General features: G+C 39.2%; 2 protein-coding genes across 7 annotated transcripts in view; both read left to right on the forward strand.

Annotated features, from left to right (window-relative positions):
- Positions 1–7,642, forward strand: part of LOC102291916 (integral membrane protein 2B) — a 24,650-nt gene extending 17,008 nt beyond the window's left edge. The window contains exons 2-7 of one of the 2 annotated variants that reach the window (XM_005943428.2): positions 688–846; positions 1,940–2,008; positions 5,068–5,211; positions 5,588–5,698; positions 6,383–6,533; positions 6,784–7,642. In XM_005943428.2, coding sequence (XP_005943490.1) covers positions 688–846; positions 1,940–2,008; positions 5,068–5,211; positions 5,588–5,698; positions 6,383–6,533; positions 6,784–6,872 — 723 coding nt within the window. In that variant the 3' untranslated portion in view covers positions 6,873–7,642. The remainder of the gene's footprint in view (positions 1–687; positions 847–1,939; positions 2,009–5,067; positions 5,212–5,587; positions 5,699–6,382; positions 6,534–6,783) is intronic. The other variant, XM_005943429.2, reaches the window with a different exon arrangement.
- A 568-nt stretch (positions 7,643–8,210) lies between these two features.
- LOC102292437 (serine/threonine-protein kinase Nek5) overlaps positions 8,211–17,419 on the forward strand; it is a 33,853-nt gene continuing 24,644 nt past the window's right edge. For 2 of the 5 annotated variants that reach the window (XM_005943430.2, XM_042228946.1), the window contains exons 1-6: positions 8,211–10,258; positions 10,995–11,122; positions 11,671–11,767; positions 11,847–11,944; positions 14,844–14,927; positions 15,652–15,722. In XM_005943430.2, the coding sequence (XP_005943492.1) occupies positions 11,000–11,122; positions 11,671–11,767; positions 11,847–11,944; positions 14,844–14,927; positions 15,652–15,722 (473 nt within the window). In that variant the 5' untranslated portion in view covers positions 8,211–10,258; positions 10,995–10,999. Of the gene's footprint in view, positions 11,123–11,670; positions 11,768–11,846; positions 11,945–14,843; positions 14,928–15,651; positions 15,723–17,419 lie in introns of all 5 variants that reach the window. The other 3 variants (XM_042228945.1, XM_005943431.2, XM_042228947.1) reach the window with 3 other exon arrangements.

Raw genomic sequence — 17,419 nt, forward strand, 5'->3', positions numbered from 1 at the left:
CCCTGGCCTCTGGATTAATAGTTGACGTAGTTCAAGATATTTTCCCGGCTGAAAAGCTGGTGAAAGTTGGGATGGGTTCTGATTTTTATTTGAGTCTAAGTGCATTTGAATTTATTTAAAAAAACAAAACAACAAAATGTGCAAAGTATTCAACCCATACTGCTGTTTTTTGCTTTCAATTAATGTAATGTGGAGTGCTATTAAGTACATTTATATAACCGCAGTACTTGGTGCGTGCATTGTCCTACATGAACTTAGACTTTACCTGAGTAGGTCCAGCATGGTAAACTTTTCATATGTGGTACTCAGCAGTGTTTTGCTGTCATTATTTGTATTTGTCAGCTGTGAAGTATGTGGTTTATGAAACTGCATTTTTGTTCCCTGCGTTTATCCTTAAGAAAGTGCTTCTCCCCAGACCAGCTGCAGTTTCATCAGTGTATTTGTTTTCTGGGAGGAGGCCCTGCCTTGAAGGCTAGGGTGGTTTTTAATGCTTAATGCTTAAAAACTCAGGAAAATGCATTTGTGAGGGTTTGAAATAATAGGTATGTGTTGAAAATCATCACAAGTATTTAACGATAATAACCAGATGCGTACTGATCCTTGGGGGATTCTCTCTGATCCCTGAATGTATAATTGGAGGCAGTTAAACTTAATCGTATCTAATCAGTAGTTTGCTCTCTCTTGCAGGACGCTGAGGCTGTGGTGCTGGTGCGTCACCAGTCTCGTGCCTGGTGCTGGTGCATGTGCCTCGGTCTGGCCCTCATGCTGTCTGGAGTGGTGGTCGGAGGTGCCTACCTGTATCGCTACTATGTCATGGAGGTGAGTAGCGAGCCTGAGGACAATTTGGTAAGTATCTCATACAGCGCATGAAGCAAATGGTGCGTTGTTAAATATGAAAGCAGACAGGTAGAAATGCAGTTAACAACATTATAACAGAATGTCACAGACGGCGGTGGCTCAGGAAGAGTTGATCATCTATGATTAAAAACTAATGGCCAATGGTGACACCACTTTATCAACTTCATAATGGAATATATACGTTTCCACATTTTCTGTTTAAAACAGTGATGAACATAAACATGCATATGTATCTTACTGCAAAATTGCATATAATTTAGGATGTTATTGTCCTTCCATGAACAAAACCACCCTTATTTAAAGCGCCGTGCTCAGCTGTACTCCCACAGCTCACACTGACAGTGAAGAGCAAAGCACATGGTACAAATTTATATGTACTTTTAAACACATTTCAGCTCCACTTTCTGAAGAAAACACATTCAAATTTAATTTCTGTTCATGACATGGGTAAGAAAAGGCATGAAACTTGGATCAGAAATTGCAAAAGTAAATGTGAACTGACACAGCGCGACAGGTCAGAGCATGTACGCCACTGCCAGCTGTTCTTGTCACGTTAAGCTCCGCCTACAGCACAGTGGCAGTTCTAGACATAAACTAGACCAAGCTGTTTTGAGTTTATCAACTTGAGCATCTTTTGTAGCTGAAGACTGAATAAACCTGTTGCTGATCTGAACAGGCTTCCTGTTTACTATTCTGTAAATGGCTGTGATGTGACTGAATGTCCTCTTCTATTTTTATTAATCCAAATTCTCTCTAAATTTAAAGAGAATCAAATTGTCTCCATGTCTGTCACATTACATTCCTTAAGGAAATGCGAACATGCGCTGTTTCTAAATTCAGAAAAACTTTGTGTCTACAGAAGTATCTGTTTTTATGCATTTCTCCAGAGAGAACTAAACTTTTAACGTCAAAAACTGATGTTATTAGTTATAACAAAATGCTGTGAAGCAGACGAAACTGAAGGACTCACTGGGAATAAGACTTCCTCAAATTTGAGATGTATGTTCTGTTACGCTTTATTTGTCAAAAATGTCACATCTCTGTCTCCTTCCTTTTTTCTTTTTCTTTTTTTTAACCACAGGAGGGCCAAGTATTTTTTTGTGGCGTCAAATACCGCGAAGAAGACTTCATGATCCAGGAGGAGGATGAGGTATGGCAAAACTCTGGATATAGTATCTTTTCCTTATCAGAGGCCTGTGTTATGAAGCAGGATTTGGGAGCTCAGCGAGGTGCTTCAGGGTTAACCCTCGGTTATCAGGGTTACAACAGGGGTTGATTTGTTAGTGGACTACATCAGTATGGTGGCCATTCAAGATGGAAACCTGATTTGCTCTGGAGCATGACAGAGGCGGAGCCAGACATTTGAAACACCCGGGGCTTAGCCCAAAAGGGTAGTATGCATGTGGGATTTTTTTTGGGGGGGGTAGAAATGACTGAAAGATTAATTGGCTCTGTTTTGAGTTTTGTTCAAAAAAGAATGACTTCATATAGGGAAAAATATATATCACATGTGCAGGACACCTTAAACTAGTTTTTTAATTAAGCAGCAAGGCAGAACAAAGTCGGGGCTGTATCAAGACACGAGGACTAAACCCCAATTCAACCAGACCCAGAACTGATCCAGAATTAAAACAGGACTACAACAGTTCAAAATCAGGACTACTGAGGACTTAACCAAGACAGAACCAGAATCAGAACTAGATGATAGTAGCACTAAAAATCATCATAGACCTGCACTACACTTATTTTTTAATTCTACCAAAGTCCACTATTTAGATTGAGAAAGGTTTATATAATTATTTAGCCTTGTTGTGCAAACAAGCCTGCATAACTTAATAAATATAGAATTTGAAAAATAACAAACCTAAAAAGAAACACTAGGTACGAGATACATGAGTACCTATGATACGGTGATACTTTTGGTAAACAACCATTTGACTAACATGTGTGTCTCACCTGCTCTTGTTCATCTCTGTTCTGTCCTCATTCTCCATCTCCCTCTCTGTTCCTCTCTCCCTCTTTGTGCTGACAATCATCAAATATACAGATATTTACAAACTCTTCAGATAAAAACACAAACACTTTTTAATTGTAACATCAAATCAGACTAAATGTTTATTTTTTTAGATTGATAAATATAAAAAACATATTTGTTAACTTTAAGAGTAAAGAGAGAAACTATCTGTATTTCTTAATTGTAAATGGCACCAAATTGTATTCAAACTTGAGCCACACTTATGGAGCTCCACAGTTCTTTTCCTGGTGTTTTGGTTGACATCTCTTGATGTTCCCATGTCACAGAAACAGGCTCTGTGTTTTGCCTTATATGCATCCACAGCTGTGCCACCAGTTTACTCACATGGACTCTACTAACCTATCAGAAGCTTCTTCAGCTCAGAATGGAATCGTCTGGAGTTTCTTATTAATTAACAAACTTAGTGTACATGTACTCCTAAATTTGATGAAAGTGATAAAAAATAGAAGCTCTGTCTCTCTTTATTCTGACATTTAACTAATTCAAAAGATATTTCAATATTTATCTAAAACAAAAGTTTACTCTAAATTGATGTTGTACAGTAAAAATGTTTTATGTTTTCTCCCTAAAGTGTAAATATCTGGTTACAAATGTGAATATCCTGCTGTGTACTGAAATCCCTCTTGTTTTGCATAGAAATATACTGAACAACATACAAAGCATAATATATAAAATAACATTTACCTGAGTTTTTTCTTTGAAAGAACCCTCTAATGTCCATTCTTATATTTCAGTACATAACTGAAACCGATTTAGTCGGGGAGGGTAAGAACTGAAAATATGAAATAAACACACGTAAGCTAAGACTCTCTAAAAAAAATAGCATTTGTTCGGCTTTTCATTTCGCCATTTGTTGATTCACTTGAAGAGCAAGTAACGTAATATTGGTCAAGTGATCAGTTTGATATCAATCTTTCGTGATGCACCGTCATATTTACATTATTTGTACGGTACGAATGATTTGCTTTGGTACCTGGTCAAACTTAAGCTCTCCTTAGTATGGCTGGCTCCGTTTCTCCAACAGCGCACTCACGGGCAGCAGCTGCCCCGCCCCCTCGCTCAGTCGCTTAGTGCCTGAGCTCGGATCATACCAATATCAGGGGGGATTCACGCACAGTCGTAAATTCCCACAGTGTGCACTATGTGCTTCGAATATTGTGTGTACTTTTTGTTTTATACAGTTGTCAGCCAGGCATCTAACTATGAAAAAATTGCACTCCAAAATACCCCGGGCTTCTGACAAAACAACCCGGGCTTAAGCCCAGTAAGCCACCCCCACGCTCCGCCCCTGGAGCATGATATGTCAAGGTTGGAGACCAGCGGGTACGAAATCACTACCCACTGACCCACTGATCAGTTCTCTGGAGAGTATTTTGCTCATTTATTTTAAAAAAACAAACAAACAACTTCTTGACCCCAGAGTGATAACAGAAGGGCCAGCTGGTTTTAGAGACAGAAAAAAGCTTTTGGTTTTCTCTGCATACCCATCAGGTATCACATTTTTAGGAAAATTGGGGTTTTTTGCTGCAGGCATCTTCAAATCGAAATCATTGCTCTGTAAACCTGAGCCTAAGCCTCGTACTTGGCGATCTTAAATAAGATTGTGAAGAATTATGTCATCATTTCTAGCACATTCCTTATTCCTCGCTCTTTCGTGTGTGAACGGGTTTGTGGTTAGATTGTGAAACTCTGGGTTATGTATCGAGTTGAAAATCCCCAAGTGTTATTTGGTTGGTCTAATTGAAGATGTGAGGGTAGGTGAAGCCAGATAAGGACGAGATACCATGAGTATGATGAACTCCCTTGCAACACAGGCCTGTGTTTATATGTTTGTGTTCAGTAGATGTGACACTGGTTCAGTGTGTCTATTGTTTTCATTTAATCATTACCGATTGAGTTACTGATTAATGTCCTGAGTTGGTGACTAACTGACCTCTGCTTGCAGGGCTCTTTTAGGAAAGTGAGCCTAGTCAGTTTCGCATCACTGCCATAAATCAGTGTATGAGCTGACAGGCCTCCAAGCTTTGCTCCATGTGGTTTTATTTCTGTACCAAAAGTATTTTTTAAGAAAATATGACTTGATCCAAAAACAATTATGTTTAGGTAGAAGGAAAGCGTTTCACTGAGTAACCAGTGACTGTAACTTATTAAAAATGTTACGCACTGGTTCATAGGTGGAGGTGGAGCTGCCAAACCACATGCGTCAGATGTCAGAGACGATCCGGGTGTTGGAGACAGAGCAGGTGGAGCTAATCAGTGTGCCAGTGCCCGAGTTTGAAGATGGAGACCCAGCTGACATCGTCCACGACTTCAGCCGGGTATGTACTTGAAAAGATGGAAATAGTGATGTTGACGCAAAGCTACGGTTGCACATTTAGAGGGATTCAAAGTAGACCAAACATCACCTGGAATAACATTCTGACAGCTTTAGAATTTTAGGAAGAACATGTGAGTTGTGAGTGATGCAGTGTCTGCTAACCAGCCAGTAGGAATTCAGCCTGAGATGATTTACCCATCTGCCAGCATAGGCACCTTTATGGGAAACTGTATGCAGATATATTTAGCCATTTAACATTTACATTTTAAAGATAACAAACTCAGCTTTCTATTCCGTTACTAGGTAAAGAAGAAGAAGAAAAAAAAAGCAAATACCAGTTACTTTTCTGTTTTCTAACTGTATTCCTTCTTTCTCAGAGGCTGACTGCTTACCTGGATCTGTTTCTGGACAAGTGCTATGTCATCCCACTCAACACCTCCATTGTCATGCCTCCCAAAGACTTTTTGGACCTTCTCATCAATATCAAGGTAACTGTGCAGGGTTCAGACCTATTTGTGTTCCTGTGCTGGCTTAAGCCTGGATTATATTTCCATAAATCTGCTGAGGTCCAAGTAACAGTTTCATCATCAGACAGTGAATTTGAGGGTCTGTGTGGATGTCTACATGTTTGCCTTTTTTTTTGTTTTTCTTTTAACCTGCAGGCTTGTCCCCACAGAATTTACATTACAATGCACCAACTACCCATGAGAAAGAATTTTAACAGGAATGACTTCTCGGTCATCAGGTCTCCTTCTGTCCGTTCCTTCATCCACTATGGAGTATAATCTAGGTTTTAGATGACATGATTTATAGCTGTCTTACATACTCAGATTTACCATTCCATACTTTCCCAGACATGTTAAGCAAACTAGTTCCTAACTGATGCTCGGGGAAGATGCTTTAACGTCTTCCTCGTGTAAAACACTTCAAACTGTTCCAAACAGCTGGGACCAAAATAAATGAATTGAAACCACCAAGCCGCCTGCTTTAAATTGCTATTTGCCATGGATCTATTAATACAGGTTCCGGTATTAATGACGATTAAGCAGAATCTGGCACTCCTCAAAGAAAAGAGATGTCCAAAAATTGAAATACAGAAACAAAAAGCGCAAGCTCTTACATATTTGCACCATGCTTTAAATAATTTGCATTTGGTTCCTCCCTTTGCCCAGGCTGGCACCTACTTGCCTCAGTCTTACCTGGTCCGTGAGGAGATGATGGTGACCGAGCGCCTGGAGCACGTCGACCAGCTCGGCTATTTCATCAACAACCTCTGCAAAGGCAAAGACACCTACAAACTGCAGCGCAGAGACAGGATTCTGGGTAAGCATGTCAGGCTTTCATTTAGGTTTAAAAATACAGAGATATAAGACTACAGATGCCAAACAGGAAAGGCAAAGACAAAATGCACTGCCATACAAATGTTTAGCAAGCATTAAGAGAGATTGTAAATCATTGCAACCTTTAATCTGTGTATTTGAATGTTTGGAAGTTCTGTGTACTCTTTCAGCAACATGAGACACGAAATGCAGCCATACAAGTTTATATAAGAGATTCTCTGATCACCTCACAGGTATGCAGAAGCGCGAGGCTCTGAACTGCCACAAGATTCGTCACTTTGGGAGTCAGTTTGTGGTGGAAACCCTGATCTGTGAGCCTTAAGACGCCTCGTCGCCTCACGACTGCTCTTAAAGTCACTGGCGTGCAGTGAGATTGTGTTTTTAATCCGCACCTGTCTATTGTTTCCTGTCCTTTACTTCAGGTAGTTTGAGTGAGTGAGCGTGGTGAAATGTGATGCTGTTGGGTGAATATTCAGTGATCCTAAAATTTAAAAAAAAAAAAAAAAAAAAAAGTGAAACATTGCGTTTTTTGTTTTATTTTCCAATTTCTATACAGAAATTATTTTCAGAGATAAATTAGCTTACAGCCAGCTGAGTATACAAAAGTAAATTATTTTAATCAAATTAACTGCAAACATAGTATCAAGCTCTTCATTAATAGACGTGGGTAAATATGAGATTTCCTTGCTTTCAGTTCACATATAACATTGTAAGACAGGGCGACTTTTATACCACTCAGTCCACAAAGACTTTTTTTGTATTTTGTCTGCTGTAGCTGTTAATACACTGCACTTGTTTTCTTAACTGGAAAATGATCTTAAAATAAGAGTGTAAATGCGCGCTTCTGCTGCTGAGCTTTAAAGTGTGTGAAATCTGATCGAAGAACACAATATTTTAATTCAGATGAAAGACAGCTCAGAGAAATAAAAACACGCTTATATTAAAATCTTTTTCACAGGGGTTGTCTGTCTTTTTATGAATGTGTAATTTTTTTTATTTTTATTTTTTTTGGATAACTCTTCTTGTATCAATTTGTGTATATGATCTATAAACATAAGCAGACATACAGAATAAAGAAAATGGTAGAAACTATAAATGGTGTGTTGTGTGTTTCTGTGCCAGAAGCTTCAGAAAAATCCTATAAACTTTTAATTGGTGTATATACACTAATAATTATTTTGACTGTATTTCTGTTATTGAGCAAAGGATCAGACTACTTGAAACCAGCAGTACATGTTTATTTTAGTGTGCCTAGGGCTGCCGCGATTAGTCGACTAGTCACGATTATGTCAAGTTTTAAAATCGTCGACGACTAATTTAATATTCGACACGTCGTTTGAAGCTTTGTAAGATCCCAAAAGACGCAGGAATAAGTAGTAGGATTTAAGAGTAAATCGGCTTGGCTGAGATTAAAGTTATAGTTTTTACACAGCTAAATAAACATCAAGCAGACAACTGATCATCAGAAGTGTGAGATGCTCGAGAATATACTCCGGTGTCCTGTTATATTTTAGATAGCGAGGAGCAGACGGCTGAGTTTATTAAACTTCACAGAAACAATCTGCAAATTTCATTAAAATTTAATAAACTATCATCTTGTCTTTATTTTTAGTTAGCACATACCTTAAACACTTAAAGCTGTAAGCTAATGATAGTTATATAAGAGCAGATGCATGCTGGTGCAATAAGCTGTACGTTTTACGTCCAGTGGATGCATGATCTGATTAGTCGACTATTCACAAAAGTAATCGTTTGTGGCAGCCCACTGTGGGCCACACTGGTGCATCAGCTCTACATCTTTTATGGGTTCTTTGACTTTAATGAAAGGTCAGATTATTTCTTCAGTCAGTGTACTGTTCACCACACAGTTTGTTTTCATCATACAGATCATAACTCATGATAAAGAATGTGACTGACAGTGTCAGTGGCCATGCTGTTTACAGTGGTGTCATCACATGCAGTCGTTACCTCAGTGAACTAACATAGATCAGCTGTCACAGTGGGCTCTCTGCCTGTGTGTCATAGGATCCTGGTGGAAATTTGTCTATGATTAAAGCACTAATCAAGAGAGCCCTAACCCAGGGGGCTCATGGGGAAAGCAGTGGATGGAAAGTCACCTTGATGGAGCAGGGAGGTGTTTGCAGACAGGTCATAAAAGCTGAGGTTCGTACAGTTACATCTGCTCTAAATACTGGACTGAAAAACTATTAGATTTCTTTGATGTCTGTTTTACGTGTTAAACCTTCATTATTGTTTCACTCATGTTTGCTAATTTCAACTTGTGTCTGCTTGTACTGATTCAGTTTAGGTCTTTTAGAGATGCTTTCCTCTTACCAACCTGTGCCAGCCTGAGGCCCTCAAACAGGAGCCTACAGGCTGTTTGTGGGTCTACATCAGGGGTGTCAAACATAAGGCCCAGGGGCAAGAATTGGCCCTGAAAAGACTCAATTAAGGCCCACTGGACAGCTTTCAGAAATGTAAAGGGGGTATAAATTTTGTTCCTACTGGTAAAGACATCCCCTATAACTATTCTCACTACACCAGAGTAATAAGTAATAGTTAAACAACCAAAGTTCCTACTTTTTTTTTTTCAATAATATATAATTTTTTTTGGGATTTTTGCTTTTTACAGTACATATAGAGATTTGTATTTTACATTTGCTGCATTTCACATTTATTCACAAATACACATTTTTCCAAAGGTCTAGCATCTATCCTGAACACGTCTATCAGTTTGTTTTTGCCGTCATTACAATTGGAGATATGATTACCTAATACCCCGTTCATAACTGAAGATGTGAGGATCCATTTTATATTGGAGCTATTCAGAGGATTACATCACATTTTTTTCAGACGGAGCAACACACACCATGAATAACTACAGACATGATGGCTGCCTGGAATATCAATCTGGGGTGTGAATGCTAAAATCTGACAAGAGAAACATGATCCGCCTTTGGCTCTGATCCCAAGTGGCAGACACCCAGTCCACTACATCTATTTACTGAAACATTTTTAATAACTACGCAAACGTAGTATAAATAAATGTTCTTATCTTAAAAAAACATCCAAAATTATACAGGTAAACATAAGATTTTTAGATAACATTACAATGCAGGTATACCAGCAAGTAATCGAAAGTAATATAAAGCAAACAATAGAAAATAATCTTCCTGTGTCCGTGTCCTGTTTATGTGTAAAAATAAAACCGAGTCTAGGTCGGGTACTGCAACAGGCGTAATTAGAGTGTACAGGAAGTGACATGCAACAGCTGCTTTGAACATTTTAATAGATAACCTGTTGAAAGTTAGACTTAAACGAAATTATAGACAAATACATTTAACAGGTAACCTTTTATATAATAATTGACATTAACATAATAATAAGAAATCCCCTTTTGGCCCAAATGTGTTGCAGTTTAAGTAGTTTACTGCGCAAATAAAAATGAACGAATGAATTAATGAATAATAGGTGCTGTAACACAACACTACAAAATGAAACTGCTGAGCAGCTTGGGAAATATAAAGGCTAAAGCTAATGGCGAACTCGCCTACAAAAACTACTACTCCCAGCATTCTGCGTGGTTTCCTTTCGCGCTTACCGTAGTTCAACACTTCTGAAGACAAGCGCTTCCTCTAATGACTTTATAAGTAATTTGCTGCCGTTTTCTTTCGCAATGTGACTTCTGCTTTTGCTACTTTTGAAAGGGTAAGTGCAGAGCTTCTGTGTCGCTAAAAGAGAGAAAAAGTGAGCACTGTCCTCCTCTTTGGTGAACTTGTGTTAAACGTGCTAAATTGAATGCTAGTAGACTGTGTTTCAGTCTCCATGGCAACGGCCTTAGTTCCGTCTGTGTTCGACGGCGACTTAATAATTAAGAAAAATGAACGCGTTAATAGTTGTTTAAACTTAGTCCAAATTGTTTAACCCTGTCACGCATAGTGGTCACAACAGTGGACCGCTATTCAAAGTCTGTTTTCTTGTATTTGTGTCAGTGTTGATGGTATACTTGCACATAAACCACTACATTGGACACTGATGCGCTCCATACCCTGCCACCCACTGGTCAGCAAGGTTTCCACCTACGTGGACATGTAAAAAACTCTTTGAATAGTACATGTTTTTAAAAAATGAAGTTCAAAAATCTTTTTTCATGCCCTAAAGATGAAAACAATACTTTAAAAAGAAAAAAATCCTAATTGAGGTTGCCATAATTCATGTATGAAAGGGTTAATAATACTGATTCGTTTTTTTTAAGGCGAGGGCATAGGAAAATAGCTTACACGCATTTATTTTATTTTGTTTTACCACCGTTTTAACATTTTCATTAATTTTTAAAATGAGAACAAAAAGTTTACTATTTTACTATTTTTTTTTCACTATTACTCAGTCTCAGTGAGTTTGTGTTTCATCAGCTAAACCGTTTGCCCCTCATATTGTCTTCCAGGGGCAATGAACGACTATGAGGTTATCAGACAGATTGGGCAGGGTGCATTTGGAAAAGCCTTCCTGGTCAAAGACAAAGGGGGAGGTGGAAACACACAGTGTGTGGTCAAAGAGATCAGCCTCAGGAAGGTACAGCAGCATAGCTCAGTTTCACTACCTGCAGTTGCTGCCTGGGATCAGGAAAACGATCACACTATATTGCTCTCTGTGACTTACACATGCATTCAAGCAGCTTTGTAGTGTCTCAGCTTTGTAATGTATGCTTCAAGCACAAATTAAGCTCATCTAATATACAGGCACCAGCTTAATTTGAAGTAGAATCAGGTTATGGTAAAACAACTCATATTCTGCAGTCAGTATAGACTAAGACAAGTCTTAAATAAGCTGTCTTTCTCACTGTGTACATTAGATTATGTCTTTTGTATGTCACTACAGCCCTTGAGACATTCTACATCTCTCAGCTAAAATCGTGTTGCTTAAGTGTTATTTGTTACAAGAGTAACTTCAGTAAATAATATGCTTACATTGAAAAGCACTGATGATGAATGGTTAGTTGCAGCCCAGATAAAACCATTAGAGCTCAAGTGATCAATTCTAAACTATATTTAGTGCTTATTTAGAAGTGTTTTTCCCAAGAACACATTACTCCTTTTATTTTTGTGTGTTTTGCTGCTCAGATGTCAGCAAAGGAAAAGGAATCATCCAATAAAGAGGTGACGTTGCTGTCAAAGATGAAACATCCAAACATTGTCACCTTCATCCGGTCCTTTCAAGGTATGTGTGGGCTTCAGAGTAGAAGATGTAATGTATCAGTTTATATCAGTGTTAAAGTGTTTTCTGGATGTCTGTATAGAGAGAGGCAGCCTTTATATAGTGATGGAGTACTGTGACGGAGGAGATCTGATGAAGAAAATCAACATACAGAGAGGAGTTCCTTTCACTGAGGAGCAGGTATACCTCACCCTGGCCTTAGCTATTTGATAAAGGCTGATCAGATTTTCCTCACTGTGATAGTTTTGCACTGAAATATGTTCACAAACACACTGAAGGACATTCAGTCTCTGTTATTACTGCACGCAAGAAATAACAGTACAAACACACATCGATCAGACATAACATTATGACCACTGAGAGGTGAAGTGAATAAGACTGATTATCTCTTCATCATGACACCTGTTAGTGGCTGGGATATATTAGGGAGCAAGAGCCCTCAAGGTATAAGGTTTGGAGAAAAATTGTGATGGCTAGATGACTGGGTTAGGGCATCTTCAAAACTGCAGCTCTTGTGGGGTGTTCCTGGTCTGCAGTGGTCAGTACCTAATCAACAGTGGTTCAAGGAAGGGACAGTGGTGAACCAGCTACAAGGTTATGGATGCGTGTGAAGAACGAAGGCTGGGCTGTGTGATCCAATCCAGCAGACAAGCTACTGTAGCTCAGATTGCTTAATGTTAATGCTGGTTACATACAGTGGCTTGCAAAAGTATTCGGCCCCCTTGAACTTTCCCACATTTTGTCACATTACAGCCACAAACATGAATCAATTTTATTGGAATTCCACGTGAAAGACCAACACAAAGTGGTGTACACGTGAGAAGTGGAACGAAATCATACATGATTCCAACATTATTTACAAATAAATACGGTAACTGCAAAGTGGGGTGTGTGTAATTATTCAGCCCCCTTTGGTCTGAGTGCAGTCAGTTGCCCATAGACATTGCCTGATCCCTAATGACTAAATAGAGTGCACCTGTGTGTAATCTAATGTCAGTACAAATACAGCTGCTCTGTGACGGCCTCAGAGGTTGTCTAAGAGAATATTGGGAGCAACAACACCATGAAGTCCAAAGAACACACCAGACAGGTCAGGGATAAAGTTACTGAGAAATTTAAAGCAGGCTTAGGCTACAAAAAGATTTCCCAAGCATTGAACATCCCACGGAGCACTGTTCAAGTGATCATTCAGAAATGGAAGGAGTATGGCATAACTGTAAACCTACCAAGACAAGGCCGTCCACCTAAACTCACAGGAGTTTGCAGCCAAGAGGTCCATGGTGACTCTGGACGAGCTGCAGAGATCTACAGCTCAGGTGGGGAACTGTCCATAGGACAACTATTAGTCGTGCACTGCACAAAGTTGGCCTTTATGGAAGAGTGGCAAGAAGAAAGCCATTGTTAACAGAAAACCATAAGAAGTCCCGTTTGCAGTTTGCCACAAGCCATGTGGGGGACACAGCAAACATGTGGAAGAAGGTGCTCTGGTCAGATGAGACCAAAATGGAACTTTTTGGCCAAAATGCAAAACGCTATGTTGGCAGCATCATGCTCTGGGGGTGCTTCTCTTCAGCAGGGACAGGGAAGCTGGTCAGAGTTGATGGGAAGATGGATGGAGCCAAATACAGGGCAATCTTGGAAGAAAACCTCTTGGAGTCTGCAAAAGACTTGAGACTGGGGCGGAGGTTCACCTTCCAGCAGGACAACGACCCTAAACATAAAGCCAGGGCAACAATGGAATGGTTTAAAACAAAACATATCCATGTGTTAGAATGGCCCAGTCAAAGTCCAGATCTAAATCCAATCGAGAATCTGTGGCAAGATCTGAAAACTGCTGTTCACAAACGCTGTCCATCTAATCTGACTGAGCTGGAGCTGTTTTGCAAAGAAGAATGGGCAAAGATTTCAGTCTCTAGATGTGCAAAGCTGGTAGAGACATACCCTAAAAGACTGGCAGCTGTAATTGCAGCAAAAGGTGGTTCTACAAAGTATTGACTCAGGGGGCTGAATAATTACGCACACCCCACTTTGCAGTTATTTATTTGTAAAAAATGTTTGGAATCATGTATGATTTTCCACTTCTCACGTGTACACCACTTTGTGTTGGTCTTTCACGTGGAATTCCAATAAAATTGATTCATGTTTGTGGCTGTAATGTGACAAAATGTGGAAAAGTTCAAGGGGGCCGAATACTTTTGCAAGCCACTGTAGATACATAGAGCATCACAGTTTGTGTGCGGGGCTGGATAGCTGCAGACCAGTCAGGGTGTCCGTGCTGACTCCTGCCCACCACCGAAAGTGGCAGGAATAGGCACGTAAGCATTAGAACTAAACCATGAAGCAATGGAAGAACGGGGTCTCATTGGACAAATCATGTTTTCTTTTACCTCATGTGGCTGCCCGGGTGTGTGTGACTCACTTACCTGGGCGAACACCCGGCAATAGGATGCACTATGGGAAGAAGGCAAACCAGTGTTATGCTTTGTGAAATGTTTTGCTGGGAAACGTTGGGTCCTGTCATCCATGTTAATGTTACTTTGATATGAGATACCTACCAACGCATTATTGCAGACCAACCACACCATTGAAACAGTACTCCCGGATGGCCTTTTCAGCAGGATAATGTGCAACAAAACAAAAATGGTTGCAGAAATGGTTTGAGGGGCACAACAAAGAGTTTTAACATGTTAACTCAGCCTCGGAATTCCCCAGATCTCAAACCAATTGGACATTGATGTCTCTGTGAGGCATCAAAGTTTGTCCAGCACATCTGGATGTGCTGGACAAACAAGTCCAATCCAAAGAGCCTTCACCTCGCAACTTAACAATTAGAAGATTTGTTGTTGGCATCTTGCTGACAGATACCACAGCACACCTTCATGCCTCGATGGGTTGTTAGGCTGAGTTGTTTTGGCAGCAAAAGGGGGACCAACATAATATTAGGCAGGTGGTCACATTGTTATGCCTAATCGGAACATTAATTGTGGAGGTTTTCATTTATATTCTTCATTAGGTGGTAATTTGCTCTCTATCCATATGAAAATGCCCCAGTAATAAAACAGAGTTGCGTGTTTCTTAGATCGTCGACTGGTTTGTTCAGATCTGTCTGGGCCTCAAACACATCCATGACCGGAAGATTCTCCACAGAGACATCAAAGCTCAAGTATTTAACCTGCTTCACTACAGCCTGCAATCACATATAAAGCTAATTCATTCAAAACAAGCTGTTCTGTCTGTGTTCAGTATTTGTAAACTATTTTGAACTTTTCAATAAATTACACAAAACAGGTGGCCTTATATAGTAATGGTGTTTTTTCAAATAACAGTGATCAAACTTGCACATGCATTCACCTCCTCATGAACAGTTATGTTTTTATGATTTACATATAGATTTTGAACTAAGATGTGAAAGAAATGCACGAGACCTGTTATTTATTTCTGTAGTCTGTGTCCTGACAACAATCAATGTAAGTCTGATTATCATTTTTAAAGACAAGGATTGTGATCACAGTCACCTTTCAGAACCAAACTGAACAAGTACCATCACTTTACCTGAGCTTTACAATGCAGAGTTTACATCATGCATTATATTCATTATTGGACATTTACATGGTAAACATTACCCACAGAGACTGAGGTTGAGTTTTATAATTATCTAGTGTTATCATTGCACAGTATTGTACAGCTGAACTGTCCAGAGATCAGCTTTGCATTGAACAAAGACCTTGCTGTATGCCAGCTCCAAGAATATCTCAAAACAACTGACCACAGACTACTCATGGCCATCACTGTCTATCATCAGTCTTATCCGTTTACACACACACAATGTTAGTGCCATCCTTGTTGAACACAGACATCCTTTCATTCTTGCTCTCCCTCTGGTCTAGAATATCTTCCTAACCAACGGAGGGATGAAAGCGAAGCTGGGTGACTTTGGAATTGCAAGAATGTTGAATAAGTAAGTCAGTGTCATCTTCACACACACACACACACACAGTGCAGCTGTCTGTCGCTGAGCCCTCTGTAAAACATGGATGACTTCCAAACAACTGATTATCATTCCACAAACTGTCGTCCCGGACATGTAAACAAATGGCTGTGGAAATAATGGTCTGTCTGTAGTTTTTTTGGCTGCTTGCAGAGAATGATAAAAACACATCCATGTCCTGTAAATAACAGTCTGTGCATGCAATAATTTTTAGACATGACTGAAAATAGCAAACATGTTTAAAAATGTTTCAGCAATTGGACGTTTGATGAACATTTGGGCAGAAAATCATGGCTCGCAGAGAATGAGTCCTAATGCCGAAGAATATTCTTTGACTGATTTTCATGAGAGCCACCAGCAGGTTTTGATTTACGCTTTGTAGGAGTTCAGCCAGCTTCCACTTGTACGACTGACATTCATTTATCCTTTAGCTTCACTTCAAGATCACTATCTGGTGTTTTTCATAGATTTGCAGGAGAGCTGAGAGAAAATACAGAAAAAAAATAACTACAAATTAATTTTTTATTCTATAAAAATATATTTTACTGATACACAATAAAATTAAATTAGCCAGACAACTCTACATCTCTGAACTGAAAACCAGTTTAATACTGCTTTTCTATATTCATCCACTGACAAACTACTTAATCTCTCCAAAACCATACCAACTGAATTTCTTTCAATAAATAAATGTGACAAATTTCTTTCTTTCTACAAGAGCAATGTTCATGATATCAAAGGTAATATCTTAGTCTGTTACAGTAATTTACCTAGCAATGCCTCATATTCTCAGCTTTAAATTTTAAAGATCAGGAAGGAATTATTCATCAAGTCCTACACCTTGTTCCTTGACTCCATTCCCATGAAACTATTCAAATTTGTAGCTCATGTTTTACAAATCATTTAGTCAGTATCAATAGTTCTCCACATACTGGCATCTTCCCTGTTTCTCTAAAATATGTAATAATCACACCACTATTTAAGAAAAATAATATTGACATAATTTCCCTTTTCTAATATTTTATTCTTCCCTTTCACAAAATTTGGAAAATTTGTTTACAAACAACTGAGTAAATATATATTTAACAGTCTTTATGATAAGTACCAATCAGGGTTCAAATCCACTCAGAGCACAAAAACGTATGACGCCTTTTGTATGGCCTGCTTTAACAACGTACTAACCTTATTTACAATCAATATTGTATGGATGTAATAATGGTGCTAAAGATACAGAGGGCTGTTAAAAAATAAAAAGAACATCAATAAACATCAATAATGGCTCACAAAGAGTCTGAGTTTTAGTTCTATCTGAACTCACTCCTGCTTTCAGCACCACGACTGTCACAGATTAGTAGGCAGAGGACTCACTCGCAGGACTCTGAAGTTTAGAGAGAAGGTGAGGATTTATTTGCAATGTGACACCAAGTGAGAATATATACATATATACAGTGGAACAGATAACGCGGGGCTCCAGGGAGTAGGGCGGCGTCCGAAGGGAAGGTCCAAGACGGGGGTACACACACGCTCTTCTTCCACTTGATCCGTAACTCAAAAATGTCCACACTAAGAAGCTCACGCTCACTCACACACATCCACAGAAATCCAGACGGCAGGGAGTCTAGAAGGCCTGTACACAGAGGAAAAAACAAAGTCAGGAGGAAACTCTA

Source organism: Haplochromis burtoni, unplaced genomic scaffold (genome assembly GCF_018398535.1).
Source record: "Haplochromis burtoni strain Fernald_Lab_line unplaced genomic scaffold, NCSU_Asbu1 Contig_370, whole genome shotgun sequence".
NCBI lineage: Eukaryota > Metazoa > Chordata > Actinopteri > Cichliformes > Cichlidae > Haplochromis > Haplochromis burtoni.